Here is a 24,647-nt window from a genome sequence, read left to right on the forward strand (position 1 = left end):
CTTTGTAGGACCGGGGATGGCGACTTCGCTGGCCGCTTCACTCCATCCATTAGGGCAAGAAGCAAGCATCTGTGGTTGTCATTCTGGCGGGGGTGGGTGAGGAAGAGGTTGGAAACGCTTTGAAAGATGCCTGAGAGGTGAATGACAGTTGGAGGGGCCATGGGCAGGGGGTGGTACCCTTTGTAGATTTAATCCCCTGTAATAGTGCTTCCCTGAGCCCATGGGCCTCCATGCCAAGTGCCTCTGCTTATGTATTTTAGAGCATTAAAGGATTATTTCCAACATAAAATATATTTTAGAGATGGTTGGGGTTGTCAGAAAAGTGCTCATTAGCAGGGACTTTCTCTGAAGCCCTGTGCTCTCTGCTGCTTGGAGAAAGACCATTTCCTTGCAGAATCAACTTAGGTTGTGGGTTTTCAAGCTGGTTAAGACCCCTGATTTTCCGCCCACAAATTTAACAAATGCCGACCGCTTCCCAAGGCTTCTTTCGCCAACTTTTTTGTTTTGTTTTGTTGTTCCCTTCTTTAGTTCTACCTTTCAGTGACTGCTGAAGGGGATCTGAAAAAAGTAATAATAATAAGGGGGTTTTAAATCTCCTATGCAAAACCTACAACAGATTGTCGTTGGGCTCGAGCAAGAAGCTCTTTGTCTTCTGTAAATATAGGGGTTGGTGCTCACAATGATAAGGAATAAAAAAACAATCCTAGGCACCCTGCGAACCTAAATAATGGGAACAATTTTCCCTTAACACTTAACTACCAGGTTGAGAAGCTGCCTCCCCCCTCACCCCACCGGCATTTTTTACGGTACTTATTTTCCAACAATAGGGCTCTTGAGCTGTCCCAAGCTTGCTGGAATTGCCGTGAGTCTCTGGGGATGAGGGTGTCACTCGGTGAATGGCAGGAAGGTGTCAGCGAGGTTGTATTGGGGAACTAGGAGGTTCCCCCCACCATGCCCACTTCCCCCACTTCTCTGTGAATGAGAGAACTTGTAGGCCCTTCTGATGGCAGAGGGAGGAAAACTCGGATCCAAGTCCCCACAGGGCCTAGTTCAAAGTAGAAATATGCAGTTGTAGAATCTCTTTGGAAACGTCCATCAACGGATGAATGGATAAACACATGTTAGGATGTTTGTACAGTAGAACATTTTTCAGGCATAAAAAGGCATGCGGTACTGATCCATACTATGACGTGGACAGACCCTAAAAACGTTACACTTACATGAAAGAAGCCTGCATCGTGTGATTCCATTTCTACAAAACATCCAGAATCTGTAAATCCATACAGACAGAATATGGGTGGTTACCAGGGCCTAGGGGGAGTGGGGAATGGGGAGCAGCTGCCTTGTGGGTATGGGGTTTTCTTTTGAGCTGATGAAAATATTTAGGAACTAGAGAGGTGTTTGCTCATCTGTAAAATCAGAATAATATTCCTGCCCCACTGACCTCAATAGACCAGCCTCAGAATCAGGTGATGCTTCCCAAAGGGTACTGTGGGTACCTTTGAAGGGATACAACTGCCTGGAATGGAAAAAAATCCACATTTTTTACTCAGAAAATGAGGAGTTGTTTTTTTTTTTTAAGTAATTTTGTCATCAGGTTTTGGGGTCACGGTAACACTGGCCTCATAAAATGAGTTGGGAGGTATCGTCTTCTGTTTTCTGGAAGAGATTGTGGAGAATTGGTGCTAATTCTTCTTGAACTGTTTGGTAGAATTCTCCAGTGAAAGCATCTGGACCTGGAGATTTTGTTTTTCAGGAGGTTTTTAACCGTGAATTCAATCCCTTTAATGCTTGTTGCTAGTTCATCCTGGATGAGTTTTGGTAGTTTGTGGTTTTTGAGGAATTGGTTCATTTTGCCCATTGTCAAATTTATGTGTGTAAGAAAGAGCTAAAGAAAAAAAAAATATTTACTTTTATGGTGACTTTCAGTTTGTAGCATATAACCCATACCCAGAAGCCTTCAATTATAGGGATAAACGCTATAAGCCCCTCCCCCCATGTGCATGGCACTGGGTCACAAGTTATCCCCTTGGTCCTCAAGACAAACCCACAAAGGCAGATGTGGTGATCCCCATTCTACCCAGGACACCACCTCAGACCACCAAGCTAGTAAGTGACAGAGAAGGAATCAGACCCAAGAGCTCCAAAGGCCATTCTGAGCCCCAAGGCCATCAGAGCACATGACAGCCAATCACAAAACCCCCAGTTCTAGGGCCAACGTTCAGACTTCCACTCCAACCCAGTTCCTCCCTATGCAGAACACCATGCGAGGGGGAAGGGAGGGGGCCTAAAGGCCACAAGTGACTCTTAACCATGTTTTTTGTTGCATTTTTTAAATTAGTTGGCCAGCATGGGGCGCCTGGGTGGCTCAGTCGGTTAAGCGTCTGCCTTCGGCTCAGGTCATGATCCCAGGGTCCTGGGATCGAGCCCCGCATCGGGCTCCCTGCTCAGCAGGGAGCCTGCTTCTCCCTCTCTCTCTGCTGCTCCCCCTGCTTGTGCTCTATCCCTCTCTCTCTCTCAAATAAAAAAAAAAAAAATCTTAAAAAAGAAAAAAGAGGGCGCCTGGGTGGCTCAGTCGTTAAGCGTCTGCCTTCGGCTCAGGTCATGATCCCAGAGTCCTGGGATCGAGTCCTGCATTGGGCTCCCTGCTCGGCAGGAAGCCTGCTTCACCCTCTCCCACTCCCCCTGCTTGTGTTCCTGCTCTCGCTGTGTCTCTCTCTGTCAAATAAATAAATAAAATCTTAAAAAAAAAAAAAAAGAAAGAAAAAAGAAATTAGTTGGCCAGCATTTGGGAGATTTTGAGGGTCCCCTGGGTGACTCAGTTGATTGAGACTCTAAATCTTGGTTTCAGCTCAGGTTGTGATCTCAGGGTTGTGAGATCGAGCCCTGCATCGGGCTCCACACTCAGGAGAGAGTCTGCTTGAGATTTTCTCTCCCTCTCTTTCTGCCCCTCCCCCTGCTCATGCACGCATGCTCGCTCTTCTCTCTTAAATAAATAAATAAATAAATCTTTTTAAAAAAATAAAACTGGGAGATTTCACATAAAAATTCAGATTTCTGGGTTCTCCTGAAAAATCAGAAGGTCTGGCCATGAGGCACCCATAATCCCAAATGGCATCACTTGGCTGGGGCTGCATCGCAGCTGCCCCTTTAAATGGGGCCGGTGGGCTCTGGTTTGCCACAGTCCCCACTACTCCCTGTTGCATATGGCCAAATATCAGTCATCATTACTCTCCCTTGCACTGTTGTCTCTCTCTAGGAAGAATCAAGAGGAAAGTTAAATATTTCTCACAGCGGGAGTTGGAGAATGAAAGACAATAAATAAGGCCCTGTGTTTCACCTGGCCCATTCTGTTCATTCGAGTGAGCTGCTTAGTCTCTGTCAGTATGGCTGTCTTTGGTGCCTCATTTACAGAATGAAGCCCAAATTCTGTGGGCCAGCTTCCAGACCCTTCCAGATCCTCTCCCGCCTCAGCTCTGAGACACTCAAGTGTGTATTTTAGGCTACAGCTTTGCAGTTGCACCAAGAAACTCTGGGGCTTTGTACTATTCCCTCCACTAGGAATGCTTTTCTCACTTGCCACCCATTTGCCCAGCTAATGCTCACTCAGCCTTCAGGTCTTATCCTGGATGTCTCCGCCTCCAGGAAGCTTTCCTTGACTGTCCTGGGTTAGGCATCCCTCCTGTGTGCTCCCTTAGCACCCTGCACTTGCCCCTCTTACAGATAGATGTTTTATCACCTCATTACTTGTCTGTCTTCCCAACTAGACTATAGCTTCTCAAGTGCAGGGATGATGACTGTGTCTTCATATCCCTACTTTCTAGCACAGCACATTCGATGTGCCCCATAATTGCTGTCAAATCAATTTTCTTTCAGTTATAAGTAACAGAAACCCAACTTAAGCTGACAAGCAGAAAAGTGAACTCATTGCCTTTTATAACCAAAATGTTCAGGGGTGTATTGGCTTCAGGTATGGCTGAATCCAGGGGCTCAAGCAGTGTCAGCAGAACTCAGTTTTCTTTCATTTGCGGTGGCAAAAATGCCCCCCCAGCAGCACAAGACCAACATCCTGCCAGCTCAGTAACCCCAGTAAAAAGAGACTACCTCTTTCCCAGTAGTTCCAGCCAAGTCCCAGACAAAGCTGTTCTTGACCTGGGTTGAACCAGTCACCCTGGGGTTAGGTGGGTTAGCTTCCTCATAACTACACAGATGGGGTGTGATGAAATTCAGGCTCCCAAAAAGCACTTATGATGCTACTACCGGCCGGTGTGCTGGATGCTGTGCTGACAAGAATAGCAAACACTCCCTTCCACATGTATGTTGTAAGCCACATGGAGGCCAAGAGCCTGCATGGTCTTACCCAGCACGTAATAGGTGCTCAGTAAACGTTTGAAGATGAAACATAATCTGGCCAGTTCCCAGGGTCCATGCCCTTAGATGTGGCCCTAAGCGGTGTGGTCCGTTACCTCCATGCCCTCTTCTAGTACTCCTCTCTTCCTCCCACTCTGACCCATCCACACTGGCCTCCTCGGTGGTACTCACACCCGCCAGACACACTCCCACCTCAGGGCCTTTGAACACTTGGTTCCCTCTATCTGAGATGCTCCTCTTCCCACATGGCTTCCTCCCTCTTCCCCTGAAAAATCTTCTGAAATGCCACCTTCTCAAAATACCTCCTTAACCATTCTATGAAATTGCCACACGTCCTACGAGCCCACATACATGACACAGAGTCTTTGCCATATTTTTTTTCTGTAGTGTTTTCTACCACCTGGCAGAAGTACAAAATGTGCACTGCTCAACCCAAGGAGGCACCACTTTCACGGTGGTCCATGTGAATGGTGCCCCTAGAGTTACGCCGTGCACAACCTGTGCATCCATACATGGCATCCCTGCCATCAGACAGATTGCAAATCTTGCTTTATTCATTTATAGGACTATTTTGTTTGCTGATGTATCCCAATGCCTATAATAGCGCCCGACTCATAAAAGACACTCAGTAAATATTTGTAGAATAAATGAAAGGATGGGTGAATGAGTTTCTCTTGCTCTCAACAATGCTGCACCTTGACAGCTAAGTTGAAGTGTGAGGGAAGAGGAGCCCTGTGTCCTGATGGATGTCTATGAGAACATTTCCCTCAGGACTGGAAGAAGCCACATGCAGTGACCTCTGGCTCCTTCTCAGGGCCCTTCTGCAGATGCTGGGAGTCCAGCTGACAATATGCTGAGTGCTCTGTCACCATTTAAGAGGAAATTGATTTTGCTACTCAGAACGGTTGTTTGTTCTCTCCTACCCTCCTCCCGTTCTTTAGGTTCCCTGGTTGGGGGGTGATAGGACCCTTGACGCTGTTCGTCATACCACGACACACCGTCAGTGTTTGTTTGTTTGTTTGTTTAAAGATTTTATTTATTTATTTGAGAGAGAGAGAATGAGAGAGAGCACATGAGAGGGGGGAGGGTCAGAGGGAGAAGCAGACTCCCTGCCGAGCAGGGAGCCCGATGCGGGACTCGATCCCGGGACTCCAGGATCATGACCTGAGCCGAAGGCAGTCGCTTAAACCAACTGAGCCACCCAGGCGCCCAGTGTTTGTAAGTTGTTTAGCTTCTCTGCAGACTGAAACCAGGCCCGTAGTGGCTGGTGCCAAACTCCCTCGCTTTCCTGATCCTCAACACAAAGGAATCTTTGGGCTGAGAGATGACAGTCCAAGCATATCCGACATGACATCCTCTCCGGCTGAGGGACGGGAGGAAAGGATGGGATTGGAGCAGACCACCCTGGAGCTGAGTCCCATCTGTTAGGATGGTGGGGATTGGGCACCTGGGTGGCTCAGTCGTTAAGCGTCTGCCTTCGGCTCAGGTCATGATCCCAGGGTCCTGGGATCGAATCCCACATCGGGCTCCCTGCTCGGCAGGAAGCCTGCTTCTCGCTCTCCCATTCCCCCTGCTTGTGTTCCTGCTCTCGCTATCTCTCTCTCTGTCAAATAGATAAATAAAATCTTTAAAAAAAAAAAAAAAGGATGGTGGGGATTTGCTGAGCCTCAGACCCTCATCCGTGAAATGGGTATAATAACAGTACCAGGGGCGCCTGGGTGGCTCAGTTGGTTAAACGTCTGCCTTCGGCTCAGGTCATGATCCCAGGGTCCTGGGATCGAGTCCCACATTGGGCTCCCTGTTCACCTGGAAGCCTGCTTCTCCCTCTCCCACTCCCCCTGCTTGTGTTCCCTCTCTCATTGTGTGTCTCTCTCTCAGTCAAATAAATAAATAAAATCTTGAACCTACCTCCCCGGGTTTTTGGCTCGATAGGATGGCATAGTGCCATGAAGGCAGCCCTGGTGATCTATTTTGGATATAAATCAGATCGTTTCATTCTCCTTGCTTGAAACTGGTCCCTGGTCTCCAGTCACATTTTGAATAAAGTTCAGACTCCTCCACATGGCCTCATCTGATTATCCCACCTGGGTCTCTCCTCCCGCTCCCACTTACTTAATACACTCACTCCGCAGCCTTCTTTCTGTTCTCTGACCCACAGAGCTTGTTCCTGCCTCATGGCCTTTGCACTTGCTCTTCCTGCTACATAAGCATCCCATGGCCAGCTCCTTTGTTTCACTGGGGTCTTTGCTCAGGTGTCAGCTCCTCAGAGAGACCTTCCCTGCCCACCGCACCTCTAGTAGCCTTCCCCCAAACACACACACAGTTGATCTGTCTGGCTCTCTCGGTTTCTCTCGCACCCTCCAGCACATCTTCGCGTTTCATTTTCTTCAGAACACCGGTCACTAGCTGAAATGAAATGGTGTTTTTCGTGTGTGTGTGTGGCCCTCCCCCTCCCCTAGAATGTGGGCTCCATGCACAAGGGACATTCACTGTCTGAGAGCAAAGAGACAGTATAGCACAGTGCTCAACAACAAGAGTTGGCAAACTATATCCATCTCAGGGGCCAAAGCTGGCCCACCACCTGTTTCTTTTTTAATAAAGTTTTATTAGAACACGGCCACGGCCATCCATTGATGTAGTGTCTGTGGCTGTTTTTGTGTTGCAGCAGCAGAGCTGAGTAGTGACAGAGACCATATGGGCCACAGAGCCTAAAACACTGGCCATCTGGCCTTTAGAGAAAAGTTCGCCTGGTCTAGAGAAATTTGCTTCTGGTCCAGAACATGGGCTCTTGAGTCAGACCGCTCAAGTTCAAAGCCAGCTCTATTCCCTAGCCATATAACCTCAGTCAAGTCATCTTGCCTCCCTGGGCCTCTGTTTCCACCTCTGTAGCCTGAGTGTAGTATGAGTAATACCTCAAAGCATCAACGAGTTCGTACATGAGACGTGCTTGGAACTGAGCCTGCTACGTAGCAAACGGTCTTTGTAGAGTAAATGAATAATAAATATCAGAATAACTAACAATAAATTAATGTCTTTTGAAGAACCGCTTCTTTAGAAACACACTGCTAATTGTGTAAGAATGCCCTCTCAGTGGATAATAAGCCAAAGTAGCACAATCTGGGCAAATAATGAGAAGCCAAAGACTCCCAGTGTTGAGGAGGGACGCGTCGGGGCTGGATGGAAGCAGTGGGCACTTGCTGGGTGGCAGGCCCTGTTCCAGAAATGCACTGATCTCTTGTGCCATCAAGTGGCCCTTGGTCCTGGACAGTGAGTCACTTACTACCTTAGGGTAGCCATTTCCTGGGGTCTGTCTGGAACTTTCCTGGTCTTAGCACTCAAAGTCGTTTCCTGGGACCTTGGACCCCAAAGTGTGGGCAAATCAGGACAGTGTTTAAAAGAGGAAGACAAGAGGTGCGCCTGGGTGGCTCAGTTGGTTAAGCGACTACCTTCGGCTCAGGTCATGATCCTGGAGTCCCGGGATCGAGTCCCGCATCGGGCTCCCTGCTCAGCAGGGAGTCTGCTTCTCCCTCTGACCCTTCCCCCTCTCATGCTCTCTCTATATCTCATTCTCTCTCTCAAATAAATAAATAAAATCTTTTAAAAGAGGAAGACAAGAAAATGATGGTTGTAAAGAAACCATCCAGATCTACTTACTTATGATTTTTTTTTTTTTGCCTTTGAATTTACACCCTCGGAAAATGCTTTAAAAGCTGCCAGATACCTCCAGCTGAAAGAACATGTTTCGAAAGATAAAAACAAATCAAAGGGTCTGAGTTGTTGCTTAAAACACCCAAAGAGGAACCAGTTCAGACATCTTTGTTTGTTCTCTTAGATTTGAACATGATTTTATCATTTGTAGTCAGCTTGGCTCTTTTGTGACTCAGTGGTGACAGGATTTATCCTACATTTTGCGGGGGGAATGTTCTTGTTAGTACAAATAGACCCATTTGCTGAGCTAAGAAGATCTTTTCTATTTTCTGTGTTCTCCTGTGAAACTGCCAAAGAAGCCAAGTTGTTGGGTGGTTTTTTTTTTTAACTTCACTGTTTAAACATGTGAATCAAACTATTTTTTTCTTTACAACCATCATTTTCTTGTCTTCTTCTTTTAAACAAGCTGATCTGTTTTCCAGGAGTTTCCAAGTAATTAAACCCAATTAAAATCATTAAATTCTTTCTTTTAATGACAACTTTATTATTAAAAGCAAACCACAAGGAGGAGATTTACCTGGCAAAGCCCTCCATTGTGTGCTAATCCGTCCCTGACCTCTGGCTGACACGTCCATGAGATAAACCCCACAGAATAGTGAGGCTGGTTTAATGAATAGCTTTAATTAATACTTTTCTTCCTTGTGGCAGTGTAATTATTTGTTCAGCTTGTAAACAGCTACTTGGCAGTGATTTTTTTAAAGACCCAGTTGGGTTGCACGGTGTGATGGCTTTGAGTGGTTTTGTGTGCTTGTGTTGTTGTGTTTTGTTTTGTTTTTTCTTTAAAAGAAGGGGAGAGGTTCCAGAATATAGGTGCAGAAGCGCATTGTCCTGAAGTTTGGGATGTCAGGGTGATCCACACAGAAGGAAAGCAAGGCAAACGCAGGTGGCCGGCTGCCTGTATTTGTGAGAACCGTCTCCAGAGCGGGCAAGTCTGCAAGCCCGGACAGGGTCCCCCAAGCCTGGCGAGCGGCAGTCTGGGTGCTAAGAGGAGGGAGGGCCGGGAACTGCAAAATGCCAGGCCAGCTTCCCACCCCGTGTGTCCCCCTGCCTTTGCTTCGGGTGACAGTGGGGGTGATGCTAGGTGTGGCCAGGGAGGCCCCAGAACGGCGATTCTGTGACTAAGAATGACAAGCCCACGGGCAGTGCGTGTCCCCGGCCTGGCACTGATCTCGCGTGCTCTCCGGGTGTCTGCTCACTGACTCGCCGTCACGCTAGGCAAGTGCTGTGGTTACCCCCGCCTCCCCCCGACGGGAAACGGGCCCCGAGACGTGCCCACCGTCACACCTTCTAGGAGGAAGGGCAGAGCCCAGGTGTGCAGGCAGGCGTCTGGCTGCCCCAGCGGTTCCGAGCCACACTGCTCTTCGGGATACGAAAGTGGCACCTTTCACTCAGCTGGGTGGGAGATTTAGGTGTGGTTTGTTTTTGCTTTGTTTCTTTTAATTTAATTTAGGTCATCACTTGGGAAGCTAGTTTCATTAATAAGGTTGCTCACTTATAAATACAAAGTTGATTGACACTAAGGACTAAGCCTTTTCATTATTTTTTAATGATTTAGAGCGGCGCTTCTCTACTGAGGGTAATTTTCCTCCCGGCTCCATGTGACAAAGTCTGGAGGCATTTTTGGTTGTCATGACGAAGGGAGGGGGAGGGGTGCCACAGGCACCCAGCGGGGAGAGGCCAGGGATGCTCCCAAATACCCTGCAGTGGACAGGACGCCCCCCATGACAAAGAATGATCTGGCTCAAAAGGCCAAAAGTGCCAAGGATGAAAAACCCTCATCTATGGAATTTTTCCTTCTCAAATTTTTCATTCTCGAGACGTTTTGTAAACATACAAAAGTAGTTCTTTTTTTTTTTTTTTTTTTAAGATTTTATTTATCGGGCGCCTGGGTGGCTCAGTTGGTTAAGCGACTACCTTCGGCTCAGGTCATGATCCTGGAGTCCCGGGATCGAGCCCCGCGTCGGGCTCCCTGCTCGGCAGGGAGTCTGCTTCTTCCTCTCCCACTCCCCGTTTGTGTTCCCTCTCTCGCTGTGTCTTTCTCTGTCAAATAAATAAATAAAATCTTTAAAAAAAAAAAAAAGATTTTATTTATTTATTTGACAGAGCACAAGCAGGGGGAGCAGCAGGCAGAGGGAAAGGGAGAAGCAGGCTCCCTGCAGAGCAAGGAGCCCGATGCGGGGCTCGATCCCAGGACTCTGGGACCATGACCTGAGCCAAAGGCAGATGCTTAACCAAGTGAGCCACCCAGGCACCCCACAAAAGTACCCACCCCAATAGGTGGGTTCATTTACATTGCTTTTAATTAGTTAACTATGTTAATTAGTTATCTTAGTGATTTTGACTGTTGACCATGCCACCAGAAGTTTTTCCGAAACACACGTAAGGTGTAAGAGTTCTCAACCCAACATTAGCTATTGAAGAACTTTGCATGAGTATATGAAGACCCCTTCCCAAATCCCCAGACGCCTACCTCGATTTGTTACACAGGTTTCTTTAAGAAACTGCTTCATGAGGAGCACGAAGCAGGGTTAACTCATTTCACCATCCAAGAAGCTTCATGCTAAGTGTTCAGATGCCTCTTTCAAGCCACCAAGACTCCCTCAACACTGGGAGCAGTCCGAGCTGTGTCTGGAGCAGGAAAGAGAAGCAAACAGTCCAGGAGGACTTGCATCTGGGACTGGGCCTGCTCAGAGACTGCAACTGGGTTTAACACTTAGGATGTCAGAATCCCAGCAGCTCGGAGTAAAGACTGTGGACTGCCCCGTCCTCATGTCCAAGGACCGATCACGGCGTTCCACCAGAGACACCCCCAATTAGGAGAAAACAGGCATCACCAACCGTGGATCACTGTGAGAACAAGGCAGCATGTACAGGGTTGTTTTTTGTGTGATCATTGGATGGTTGGCTTCTGAAAAATACTTTTGGAAGCACTGCATTTGATAACCATTAATGGGTCTAAAGAGGCCCAAAAGCCGGTGACCAAAATGAGTCTTTCCACAGCACATCTCCTTTTTGACTCCTAAATGACATCCTAAAAAGTTATGGGCTGCCAGTAAATGGGAGGAAAAGCTGGGGGCAAAAAAAGGATTCGGAGCCCTGCAGGGGCGGCTAATGTGATCTGATTTCCACTCTCAGCCAAGGTGTCTGGTTCCCGCAGCCTGGCCTTGGGGGCGGAGAGGAGGGCAGCTGAGAAATGAGGGATTTACCAGGGAACTTAGCTTTTCCATATCAAGTCCAGGAAATGAAAGGCACAAATGCTCAGAGGCAATAAGGGGAGATCCTTTCCCACCCCTGGGCCCTCCTTTTATCCTCTCTGAAGCCCAGCAGTTATTAGAAAGGCAAGCCAGCCTGAGACCTGAGGAAAGAGGCGGGGCTGATTTGTACAAAGCAGCTGCTTGTCATTTCTCCCAACTTTGCGAGTGTAATTTAATTAAATGAACCATTTATTTCATTAAAAGTAGACATCAACAGTTCTAAATCAGGCATTTACAGAAAGAAAAACCTGGTTATAATCTGCCTTAAGCCTCTTCTCCTGAATAAAATACTTTATGCTCTTAGTTCCTGTGAAGACATAGTCCATGAGTAAAGCGGGTAAGATTTTGGTTTCTTAGTCAGATAGGAGTTTGAAACCCAGCTCTGCCGCTTATTAGCAGGGTGACCCTGGACAAGTCACTTCATTGCTTTACATCTTGATTTCTCTGTAAAACAGGAAAAAGGATTTGAGGAGGAAATCTGGTAATGTATGTAAAGCTCACATAAACTCATACATTCGTTTAAAAAATACTCACCTGAGCTCCTGCTGTTTACTGGGCTGTGTTCCAGGCTCGGGGGCCATAGGAGTAGCTCTCACAGAGCTTGCCTTCTGGAAGCACCAAAAATCCTAAATAAGAAAGATCGTTTCAGATCGTGCTAAATGCTGTTAAAACCTGTACCAGGGTAAGGGATGTAGAGTGAGCATGGTTGGCATCAGGGTTAGATGGAATGATCGGAGAAGGCCTGTCTGGTGCTGAAAGTGGGAACTGAATGTCATGAAGGAGCCAGCCATGAAAGCACCTGGGGAAAGGAAATTCCAGGCAGAGGGAACAGCAAGTGCAAAGGCCCTGAGGCAGGAGCGGGTTTGGCAAGTTCAGAGAGCAGATAGGTGGATTCGAGAGAAGTAGATGGTGGCCACTAAGAGATGTTAGCTTTCCTCAGAGGGCCAGGGGAAGTTAGTGGATTTTAAATGAGGAAAAACAGCTGTGATTTTTGTCTTAAAAAGGGCACTCTGGCTGCTTCATAGACCCCAGATCTGGGGGAGAGGGGAAGCTAACTGTCTATATAGGTAGCCTAGCAACAGATGCACTTGTTCTCTTCCTCCCTCACACCTCCTTCTCTTGGTGAGGGACTAAAGGCCCCTGGGAAATAAGGTAAAGCACTAAGCGTGGGGCTCAGCACATAGCAGGCACTCAAAAACCAGGAGAGCTCTAATAAAGAGTAGTATTATTTGGAGGAAGTGTCTCTTAATCCCTCGCTTTTGAAGAGATTGGGGAAATTGAGGTGTAAGGACAGAGTGACGTCCTGGGGCCGACAGGTGCTTTTGTGAGCTGCAGCCGCATGGGCTCTGCTCCCTCCCACCCCCAGCCAGAGAGTTTCCTGCCACGAAGCACACTGTAGTGACACAGAACATTCGGAGGATCCAGAGGGCATCCTGCAGGACCAGCCAAGAGAGTTCTTGGCTCTGTGCAGATAGAAATCAAATACAGCCCGGAGACAGAGCAGAGTTGACTGAATAGTGTGAGTGATAGAGTATAGCAGAGTGTCTGAGAGACTCCAAAAAGGAGAGGTGAGGCTCCCCGCAGCTTGGGGTTAGGGGTTTACATTGGAAAGGGGTCTGGGGTAGATGTTCCCTCAGGAATCCAAGGTAGGGTCCCATCAAAGGCGAGAGTCACGTGAACAATAGGTGTTATTCCATAAACCACTGAAGGCAGGGGTGTTGAGGCCAGTGTCGAGAAAGAGATTTGTTCGAAACTAGTGTCCTCGAGCTCGGGAATCCGGTTCTTCTTAGATATTATCAGGTGTTTGAAGGTCTAGGACGAAACTCCGAGAACAATTCACTTTCTTGTTTCCCCCTTGAGACGGGGATATCGCTTCTTTGGTTGACTCAGATGCAAGGTGAAATGTAGAAGAGGAGTAAACAGGGCCTAGCAGAGAAACAACAGAGTGGAGCCTTTCTAAAATGGAGTCTCTTCTGCTTCCCTATCTCAGTAGGGGACAGTGGACAGCATGGTTGCCCTTGGCATCAGGATTTGAGTCACCGCTTCACTGCCAGATTTTCCTAAAGCAGATTTCAACTTGATCACCCCATCCAAAGTCCCTTTTTATTTTTTTAATTTTTCAAAAGCCTCTTTTAAAATAAATAACTTAAAATGCCCTATTTACTACCCTGAAATGAAAATCTAAATAATACAGCCCACCCACTCACGACTTTAAAAAAAAAAAAAGAATATAATCTCTTGAATGTAACATAATGAAAAGAAAAAACATTTTAATATGTATTTCAATATGTAAATACCCAGGCCTGACCACAATAGGAGACACAGTGAAGGAACCTGAAACGTGTATCTGCTTCTCATTTAAAAGATTTGCATTTAAGAGAGGAAAATCCAGAGCCATTCTGTATGAGTAGAAGAACTGGGTTTTTATAGCACATCAGCATGATTGGTTCAATCATTGGCCATTGGTGAGTGAACTCAACCTCCAGCCCCACTCCTCTCCTTGGAGGTCGGGGAATGGGACTGAAAGGTCCAGCCCTGTAATCCCTTGTTGGTTTTCCTGGCAACTAGCCCCCATCTTTAGGGACTTTTTAATTTTATTTTATTTATTTATTTATTTGTTTATTTATTTGACACAGAGAGAGAGAGCACAAGCAGGGGCAGCAGGAGAGGGAGAAGCAGGCTCCCCGCTGAGCAGGGAGCCCAGTGCGGGGCTTGATCCCAGGACCCCAGGATCATGACCTGAGCCGAAGGCAGACCTTTAACCAACTGAGCCACCCAGGCATCCCTTTAGGGGCTTTTCAAAAGTCACCTCATTAACATAAACTCACTGTAGTCCAAAAGGGCTTGTTCTGAATAACGAGACACCTAGTTCACTCTTAGTTCTCTCATCACTTAGGAAATTCCAGGGTTTTAGGAACTCTGTGCCAGGAAAGGGGACAAAAACCAAATATATATTTCCTATCACACACTCCCAAGTACCACTACCCCCCCCAGCCAATTATTATGACCACCAAAACTGCCAGACTACCCTCTAGGAGGATGGGCCACCTCTGCTGAGAACCACTGCCTTAAAACCTAGTACAGGAGATGATGTGCCCAGAAGAGCAGCATTTTGTAATTTCATCCTTGCCTGATGTGGAAGGCAGACCAGTGGCCCCTGAAAGATGTCCACGTCCAGTCCCCAGGACCTGTGACTCTTACATGCTATGGCAGATGTGATTAAGTGGCCCCATTATAATCACGAGGGTACTCACAAGAGGGAGGCAGGAGATCAGAGGGCGCAGTAAGAGATGGGAGGACAGAAGGAAGGAGTTGAAGCGGAGGCACCGGGCATGTAGGTGGCCTCCAGCAGCTGAAAAAGGCGGCCCCGGGGACCTAACACCTCTGCTTATCTTCGTGCCTACCTTCCAGGGACAGTGAGTGGAACAGATTGCCATTTATGTCGTGATAACAAGCTTGTTTCTCAACTACATGCGTTTAAGTTAAAAAGCAGGGACAGGTAGCTAAATTAAAGGAAAATGTTAAGTTAGCCCAGTTGCCCTGCAGTGGGACAGAACTTACAAAGGTGTAACGAGTATGGCCATGGTTTGGAAAATACCAGGTAAACTATTGCACGGGAATTTCCAAGCAGGGAAAGTTTTCTAATGGAAGATTCTGGACCCTGCCGCTTTTTGCTAATAATACCTAACACCAGGAGCAGGTCATCACACATGCATTATCCTCCAGGATTCCTGGGAGGGATCCACTGATTGTATTAGATGAGGAAACTGAGGCCCCGGAAGTATGAACATCTCATGCAAGGTCAGGTCCTTGGGGAATGGCAGCCCCCAGGATTTGAACTCGGGTCCCACTAACTCCATGATTGATGCTCTCAGTGATTTTTGCTTCATGGAGCTGCTTGCCTGTGGCCACTTGCATGCACACCCTCGAAGGTGGAAGCAGTTTGTGGCGGTCATTTGCAGGAAGCCAGTTGCCTCATTAGACAGTGCTTGTGTGAAAGAGAGATTAGTGTTCTCAGACCAGATAATATCCCAGATCTTGGTTTATATCACCTTGGGGAAAGGCTGTTAAGAGGTGCCATCAGAAGACAAGACATTCAGTCTTTCTAAAGTGCCGCCTGGCAAAACTTGGTTGTTGTTAAGATGTGTAGAAGCACTTGAGCTTGCCCACTGGACATTGGCAATGTTGGAAACACCCGGTTTTGCACAGACACGGGGAGATGGCAAAGCGGAGTCAAGAATTTTAGGTTATAAGTGACAAAAACTCAACACACATTAGTTTAAGCCAAAAAGGAAAATGTATCTGCTCTTAATGACCAATATGTCCAGAAGGAGACTTCAGGAACAGTGGGATCCAGTCCCCAAGTTATTGTGTGTGAAGCCGTGTGTCTTGTGAGGGAGGCTCCACCCGTGTGGTGACAGAGGCGGCTGCCAGCCTCCTCCGGCGGAGGTTCTACCAGCTCAGCCACACCGGGGGTAAGAAGCTGCTGCTTTCCCACCGGTTACAGCTAATGTCCTAGCGCCAATTCTCAGGGGCTCCCACTGGCCACATGACCATCCGGGAACCAGTCACTACGGTTCTGGCCAGGCCTGGGTTATGAAATCATCCTGGGAGGCCAATAATGGGTATTATTTTTACTAAAAATTAATAACTGCTTATTTACAGACTTGAAAGTTCGTTCCCAGAGAGATTAGGTAGCTCCACAATATCACGCCGCTGCCCCTTTTTCTCACCAGTTGGTGTTTTTTCAAAGTGTCTAATAAAGACCCCGTGTCAGGGGCCCTCAAGACCACCCTCAGGCTTGATGAGCTGCTAGAAGGACCCACAGGACTCAGAAGAGCTATTATGTTCACAGTGTTTATTACAGTGAAAGGCCACAGGTTAAAATCAGCAAAGGGAAAAGGCACATGGAATAAGATCCGGGAGAAAGTAGGCACCAGCTTCCAGAATCCTCTCCCAGTGGAGCACAGATGGTCCTCTAAATTCTGCTGGCACTGATGTGACAACACATGTCGGGTGTGACCAACCAGTGGAGCTCACCTGAGCCCCGGGGTCCAGGATCTTATTGGGCTCCATGCTATAAGCACACAGCACCTCAGCTACTCAGACTCCAGCCCCCAGAACAAAAACAGGCACTCTCCATAATCCCACTGTTAGCAGAAACCATCTGATCAACTAGCGTTGCGCGGCCCAAGGCACATCTACCAGGAGCCAAGGACCAGTCTGGAAGACTGACCTGCTTAGGAATGCACAGGGTTCGAGCAACCCAGGCCTGCCCAGTTAACCCTTTCCGCACAGCCTCCAAATCTTCACAGCAGGGACCCCACAGGAAACCAGCTGAATGGCTCAGCTTATGTGGAGACCACCAGATACTGGGCCCGGTCCATCTGGATAGTCCAGGGGAGACATCACACTTCTTTCCAGTCACGCAGCTGAGTCATGGAAGGCAGACATTGCCTCAGAGCAGAGACGCTATAACAGGCATTATGACATAACCAGAGGATTGTGGAATCTGGTGTCAGATCAGACCTGAGTTCTAGTCCCAAAGCTGCCTCAGGAAGAAACACATTTTATACCATGACCCATCTCTCCCCCCACAACCCTCCCTCTGTCTCAAATACACACAAACTTAACACACTCCAACTGAAATAGAAGTTCACCATTACTGTATATGACATACTCTGGTATTTGTCATCTATTCTAGGGATTGGCAAACTTTTTCTATAAAGGGATAATAAGGGGCGCCTGGATGGCTCAGTTGCTTGAGCGTCTGCCTTTGGCTCAGGTAGTGATCCCAGAGCCCTGGGATTGAGTCCCACATTGGGTTCCCTGCTCAGTGGAGAGCCTGCTTCTCCCTCTGCCCCTCTCCGCTCCTGCCCCCCGCTCATGCTCTCACCGTCTATCTCAAATAAATAAATAAATAAATAAATAAATAAATAAATAAATAAATAAATAAATCTTTTTTTAAAAAATAAAGGGATGATAAATACTTTAGACTTAGGCTAGGCTCTGTAGTGACTACCAGCTCTGCCATTGTAGTGCAAAAGCAGCCATGAACATTAAGAACAAATGGGCCTTGCTGTGTTCCAATAAAACTTTATTTACAAAAACAGACAGCAGGCCACAGATTCTCTTGTATTTCTTCCATTTTTTTTTTCTTTTGTAATGCTGGCCATTAAAGTAAACTTTCACTTACGCGATTATAACCAGCACTTTGAAAAAGCCATCTGATCTTTACGACAACCCTGTGTGGTAAGTAACCCCATTTTACAGATGACAAACTGAGGCATGCAGAAGTTAAGCCAACTTGTACAAGGTCATCTAGCTGGTAAGAGGTGGAACTGGCCTTGGTCATAAGCAGTCTGGCTGAGAGCCCATTCTCTTAACCTCTACTCCAAAGCACTCAAAAATTAGATATTAGTATTATTACTCAACCAGCTGTGAAAGAACCCAAAGGCCCCCAGTCACCTAAGGTTTCAGGATAAGATTAGGATGTGCCTTCCTTTTGTTCAAAGGGTTGTTGTGATGTTGAATAAATAGTGTGTGGATCTCACTTCTTTGAACGAAACATGCATTGAAACCAAAGCGCTACATGCTTAAAAACAGAAAACAGGGTAAGCTCAGAGAGGGGATTTCTATAGTGGACAGGTAGAGTTACTCATTTAAACAACTGGTAAAAACTTGGACTCCTTTTGAAATGAAAATGTTGCCTCCTAATCAATAGGGGTTGGGAAGTAGACCTCCAAGAATATGGCTTAAAATGGGGAGCTTGTAAATTTGGGCACAATGGAGACTTGGTATTAAACAGCCCGTCATCTTAATTAACCCGAGTAACGTTTTGTGTTCAGAATTGGAAACCTCCAAGAATCCGTATGCCGTTTTCTTCATTCGAGTTTGTGTGACATCAGATTAACTTCCTATGAGGAAAGACTTTTGTTTTCATGCTCTTACCCTATCCCGTCGATCTAGGAGATACAACCGTGCGTCACGACAACTGAATTACTGATCCACAGGGCAGATCTTAGAGCAGCCCATGTGGAGAAAGTCCCCACCATCCACCTCTTGTTAGAGAACTTCACCAAGAATGCATAATAACTAGATTGCAGAGCTGCGTCCAGGCCCACAGCATCCGCCCCGAGGCAGGGTGCCAAAGCTCGGAGCCTCCGCATCCACCTCCTGAATGAACGCGCGCACAGCCCAGCTGGCCACGCCAATATGGGGGGGGAATCATTAGAACACGTTGAAAAAATCTGCAGTGCCTTTGATTTGTCCCCTCTCTGGGAGAGAACCACCCCCAAACTCTCAAGTCAAACAAAGATGACCTTCCATCCACCCAACCCTACCCGCGCCCAGCACGGTCCTTTGATGGACAAGTTACAAATTGAAGCTTGTTTTGGGGGGAAAAAAATCCTTTTTCTCAGTTCTCCCTTCTGGTTTAAATTGATCATTTGTTAAAAACAATCTATGTCTGCTGTTGCTTGTTTAGGAAATGAACCTAAACAAGGCTGGTATTTTTTTAATCCAAAGAGTATGTTGTGATTAAGAGGTGGTTTTCGTAAGGTACCACCTGGTTTGGGGTGTTCCTGCTGGGTTTACAGACGCAGGTTCTTTGCGTAAGGGTTTGAGGACGTGGCCTGGGAGCTTTTGACAATGACAGCACTTGTGGGGTGCCTGTTACATAAACCTCACCGCAACCTCGGGTGGTAGAGGGGTCAGAGTGGGTTTGAATGGGTTAGTGGTCTGTTTTTAGCTGAAGAACATGGCGTGAAGGCTTCCCTGTGTTAGGCTTTATTTGACAGGGAGACGTGCTAGATCAGAAAAGGATCCCCCTCCGAGCTACACAGAGTGACTGAAGCCAACAGACCAAGGTGGTGTGTTTGTGGAGTATATTAGGAATGGATTCGGCATGCAGCATGAGACAAAACCGGTGGCTTTCGTCTTGCCCTCACTCGGGATGGGTTTCACGTTAATTACTGCTGAGTCTCCACCCCTTTGTGTGTGTGTGTGTGTGTGTGTTTTTATTCTTAGTTCCTCAGTCTTTGCAATCCTGGAAAAACATTTTCTACTTGGATAAAGTGGTCTGGCTCAGGGTCACACTCTGTTACTTAACTCCTGGGACAGTTGGGTTATTCTAGACTTTTCCATCTCTTACAGCTAGTTTTTATCAAATTCCTTGAAAAGAGGTCCCACTTGTGGAGTTCAGAACAATCTCCACCCAGCATGCAGGCAGATTTTAGGAAAACCTGAAAACAATGAGAATTCTCAAGGAGTAGATGGGTATTCTAAAGGTTCTCCTCAGAAGCATCTGGGCGTCTTTCAATTTTTGTTTGAATTTTTTTTAAAGATTTTATTTTTAAGTAATCTCTACACCCAGCGTGGGGCGCCAACATACAACCCGGAGATCAAGAGTCTCACACTCCACCAACTGAGCCAGACAGGCGCCTCAAAATTTTGTTTTAATTTTTAATTATATGGTAAGTATTGAATCCCTTCTCTTTCAAAACATTTTAGAATATTCTAGCTTGGGGGCGCCTGGGTGGCTCAGATGGTTAAACATCTGCCTTCGGCTCAGGTCATGATCCCAGGGGCTGGGATCGAGCCCCACATTGGGCTCCTTGCTCAGTGCAGAGCCTGCTTCTCCCTGTCCCTCTCCCATTCCCTCCCCTGTGTTCTCTGGCTCTATCTCTCTGTCAAATAAATAAAATCTTTAAAAAAAAAAAATTCTAGCTCGTGCTAAAGTTCACTTTCATCTTTACCTCTAATTCCTGTCCCCACCTCTCTGCCTTCCAGAAGTAATTACTGTTTTTACTCTAGGTATATCCTTTCAGAAATTTATAAATATATAAGTGTCTATGGAAAATATGTAGTAACATGGTATGTGTTTTTAGTAAATGCCAATAACATGCAGTATATAACTTTCAGAAAACAATTTCACTCGATATTATTTTTTTGACATGTCCATACTAATACATGGAGAGATGTACTTCATTTCTTTCAACTGAATTTAGTTTTCCACCAAACGAATATACTACATTTTATTTCTCTAGTAAGCTTTGGCTGGACAGCTAAACTATTTAGTCTTTGGTATTTACAAACAGTTCTGTAATGAACATCTTTTTACATGGCCCTCTGCATGGTTCATCTGCATGAGTTTTTCTCTAGAATAGATAATGGGAAGTGGAATTACTCAGTATGTTCCCTTTTATTTTTAATTTAGCTTTCTTTTAATCCAGGAAATACATGCATATACTTTAAAACTCATAGTTCTACAAAAGAAAGTATTAAGAGAAACAGCAGTCCCCATGGACCCCACACAAACCCTTTCTTTCTGCCCACAGGCAACAACTTTCAACCCTTGCTGATTCTTTTGGTACTTACCTCCAAATTTCTAAGTAACCTGATTATGTTATTATTTCTTGATTTTTTTTTTTGCATTTTAGGCATGCTCCCTGGCTTCCCAAACTAGAAGATGAGAATGTAGCCCTCTTCCCTTGCCTGGCCCCCATCACACACATGCAGACTTCCTCCCCACATCCTGCCAGTATCGATAAGATGTAATTTCAACTGTATCAGTATTGAGTATTTGTCTTCTTCTAGCTACACAAAATACTTTTCACAGACAGACCATTCCATATACAATAAGTGCTTTTCCTGTTTTATGCACTGGCCTGGGAGTTGACATTTTTCTACATAAATCCTTTCAGCAGATGAGTGTGGACGGCAGCTTCTTGCTCTTGTCTAGCACACAGAGGGCTGCTCATCTGTCGTTAGGTGCACGGCCTCGCCAAGAAGTAACGTGCAATCATGCAGGGGTGAAATGGTTTGGGGGTGAGTAATGTGTGGAAACACCCCCCAAAACCCTTTCCCAGGTCACACACCGATTCCCAGCTTGGCCCTGAAACGCTTTCTTTCCTCATTTTTTCTTCATTTTTCACAGAGTACTCTACCCTGCCGCCTTCCAGCCAGGACCTGGAGTGCTAAGCTTTGGCTTTTGGGGTCCTAATGAGGTGTTTCACCTAATGGCTGTGTTCCTGGGCTTGATTCTTCACAGTCGTGTGTGTGAAGCTGAGATCACCAGCTACATTTTTTTTTCCTTTTTTTTTTTTCAGGGTCAGAAAGGGTTTATGTCATTAATTATTTATTTTTATATTAGAAGTAAGACAGCCTGTCCGTGAAAAATTCAAGCAGGTCCCCTTCACGCCTCCTGCCACTCCAGCCCCTCCAAGGCCTCCACACAAGCAATGCTGCTCTGGGGCCACACGACCTGGGTTCAAATCCCAGCACGCACCAGCTGCAGGGCCTTGAGCAAGTTACCTAACCATTTTCGGTCTCAGTTTTCTCATCTGTAAAATGGGAAAATAATCACGTTCAACTCATAAGTCTTTGTGGGAATTAAATGAATTAAGTTAATTTGTACAGTGGCACAGAGAAAGCATTTAATGGATATTAACCTGGAATATTACGAAGTGTTGTATATCCTTTTAGACCAGTGGTTCTTAACCTTGACTGCACATTGAAACTGGGTGGGTTCAAAGAGAACCAGAGAGTTCAAAATTCCTGATGCCTGGATCCTATCCTCAGAAATTCTGATTTTATCGGCCTGGGGGAGGGTCTGAGCATCAGGATTTTTAACATGCCCCCAATCATTATAGTGTGCAGCCAGAATTGAGAACCATTGTGCCAAGTATTTTTCATGTGTATTAGTTAGGTTAGGTGAGGTTATGCTGCAGTAACAAACATCCCCCAAATGTCATCTACTTCTCTTTTATGGTACATGCCCCTTCTGGTCTGTCGCAGCTCTGGCCCACATTATCTTTTCTGTGGAACATTTAGTCTCGTGAAGTGGGAAGAGAAAGCATGACCAACCACTTGTTCTTAAAGCTCCAGACCAGAAATGAAACATAACTTCTGCTCACACATCATTACCCAATGCAAGTCACATGGTCACATCTGAGTTCAACAGGGAGGGTATATATCAGGGATTGGCAGACTTTTCCTGCTAAGGGCCAGAGAGTAGATATTTTAGGATTTGCAGGACACAGGGTCTCTGTGGCTCATGCTGACCTCTGCCTTCAAAGTGCAAAAGCAACCATAGACAATACACTGTTTAAAAATGTAAAAAGTCGGGGTGCCTGGGTGGCTCAGTCAGTTGAGTGTCTGACTCTTGATTTCGCCTCAGGTCATGACCTCAGGGGTCATGGGATCAAGTCCCACGTTGAGCTCCATGCTGGGTGTGGAGCCCACTAAAGATTTTCTCTCCCGGGTGCCTGGGTGGCTCAGTCGTTAGGCGTCTGCCTTCGGCTCGGGTCGTGGTCCCAGGGTCCTGGGATCGAGCCCCGCATCGGGCTCCCTCCTCCGCGGGGAGCCTGCCTCTCCCTCTCCCACTCCCCCTGCTTGTGTTCCCTCTCTCGCTGTGTCTCTCTCTGCCAAGTAAATGGATAAAATCTTAAAAAAAAAAAAAAAAGACTCTCTCTCCCTCTTCCCCTTCCCCCACTTGCACACACGCACGTGGGCTCTCTCTCTCTCTTAAAAGAAAAAATATATAAAGTCATTCCTAGCTCATGAGCCATACACAAACAGGCAGCAGGCCGGATTGGGCTCATGGCTCTAGTGTGCCAACCCCCGGTGCAGATCGTCCTCCTACAGGTTGTCTACCACGGCACGTGTATAGGAGAGAGGGAGAGAAAGGGGACCCTTTGACTGCCCAGTTGGGTTTCACACCTCCCACTGTGGTGCATCTTGCTTTTGCTACTTCATATCTTGGTGCTAGTTTCATGTCAGTAACTCTCACATGACTTTACTTTTTTAATGGTGGCCTAGTTTTCTGGGGTACGGAGGGACCCTAATGGGGTTTTGTTTGTGTGCTTGCTTTTATAATTAAAACTCTTGTGAGAAAACAGTGATGTTGCATGTACCGGGAGGAGTATGACAGGCATCCACAGAGAGACTGTAGTAAAGAGAGAACCAACGTGTCCGCTCTCCCGGTGGGTTTTACCCAGTCTACGCCACTTCCCTTTAGTATTCCAGGCCTCCCTGGAAGCGGAAAGGCTGGGAGGGGCCCTCCTTTCTTGCTGCCATTCCCGGATCTGGCAACGCTGAGCACAGTTACAGGGGCATATGGGGGAGATTGCAGTACTAAAGAGGGCAAGTAGAAACTAGGGGCACCTAGGAGTGAAATCTCGGAAGCCATCCAGCATCATTACCCTGACCCCACGCAGAGACACAGCCTGGACCGCGTGGGAGTCCATCAGGAATGTCCGTGACTGCCTTTCAGGGGGTAGGGGTATGGGAGAGAGAGGCCCTGCTGGCAGGTGACTCTGTCCCTTCTTTCTACCAGGACACCACGACGTCGGTGCGCATCGGCCTGATGATGGAAGAAATGATCTTCAACCTTGCAGATACGCATCTGTTCTTCAACGACCTGGAGGTTTGGCATTGCCCGCCCGTTCCATGTCGTAGTCCCCATGCTTAATGACCTGCGTCGGGTTTGGGGGAAGAGCCCTTGTTGAAATCCAGGGGGCAGCCTCCCGAGGCCAGCGAGGCCAGACCCTGCATGGATGGTGGGGCTTTAGGGGCTAAAGTCAGAAGACCCCTCTCCGCTCTGAGCTGCCTTTTCTCTTTTCTGTTTTTCCTTTTTCCTTTGGAGGCTAGAAATTTTTGCTGACAACCCCCAAGAAGGCACAAAACTGTAGCCAGCGACAGTTTATTGAAAACACACTTGGCCCACTAATCTCCCCAGCTTCCCCATGCGACCAACGGGCTTCTCTCTGCTCTGGCAGTTTCGCTAATCCAATAAAGGCTGTGTCGTCTCTTCCTCCTGAAATTTACTATTTAATAAGTTTATTAAGGCAAATTAGTACAGATCCTCCTGGGTCAGTAATAATTAGCAGTGGGCCAGGATGGAAGCTTTTAAAAACAATTTACATTCCCCTGAAAACATGTTTTACGAAGACAGAGAGGAAGCCGAGGGACTGGGGCTTATTTGCTATCTGCTCCTGTGCACTGAGGCAAGTGGCAAAAGAGATAGGAAGGGGGGTTGGGGGGAGGACAACATCAGAAATCAGTTTAACTCCTTTGTTTATACCCAGCCTGTGGCAGAAAGATTTGAGAAGAATTTCAAATGGAAAACATATTTAAAATTGAACTATTAAAGCAAGGCAAAGGAATAGAAAGCTAAGTTAACAAATAAGGGTGAGGCACTGTACCAGAAAAATCTAGCTCAGGCCAACTACTGCAGTGAAGTTCAGAGTTAATCTCTCTGAGCTCCCTGGTAGCCAAAGCAAGGAGGGAAACACACTGCATGATTTTACCTCT

At 46.7% G+C, this 24,647-nt stretch overlaps 1 protein-coding gene across 1 annotated transcript in view; it reads left to right on the forward strand.

The window, feature by feature from the left end:
* Positions 1–24,647, forward strand: part of LOC118011063 (eyes absent homolog 2) — a 131,945-nt gene that overhangs the window by 58,882 nt on the left and 48,416 nt on the right. The window contains exon 6 of the mRNA XM_035005634.1: positions 23,671–23,760. Within this exon, the coding sequence (XP_034861525.1) occupies positions 23,671–23,760 (90 nt within the window). The remainder of the gene's footprint in view (positions 1–23,670; positions 23,761–24,647) is intronic.

This window comes from Mirounga leonina, unplaced genomic scaffold, assembly GCF_011800145.1.
Source record: "Mirounga leonina isolate KUSES-001 unplaced genomic scaffold, KU_Mleo_1.0 Mir_150, whole genome shotgun sequence".
NCBI lineage: Eukaryota > Metazoa > Chordata > Mammalia > Carnivora > Phocidae > Mirounga > Mirounga leonina.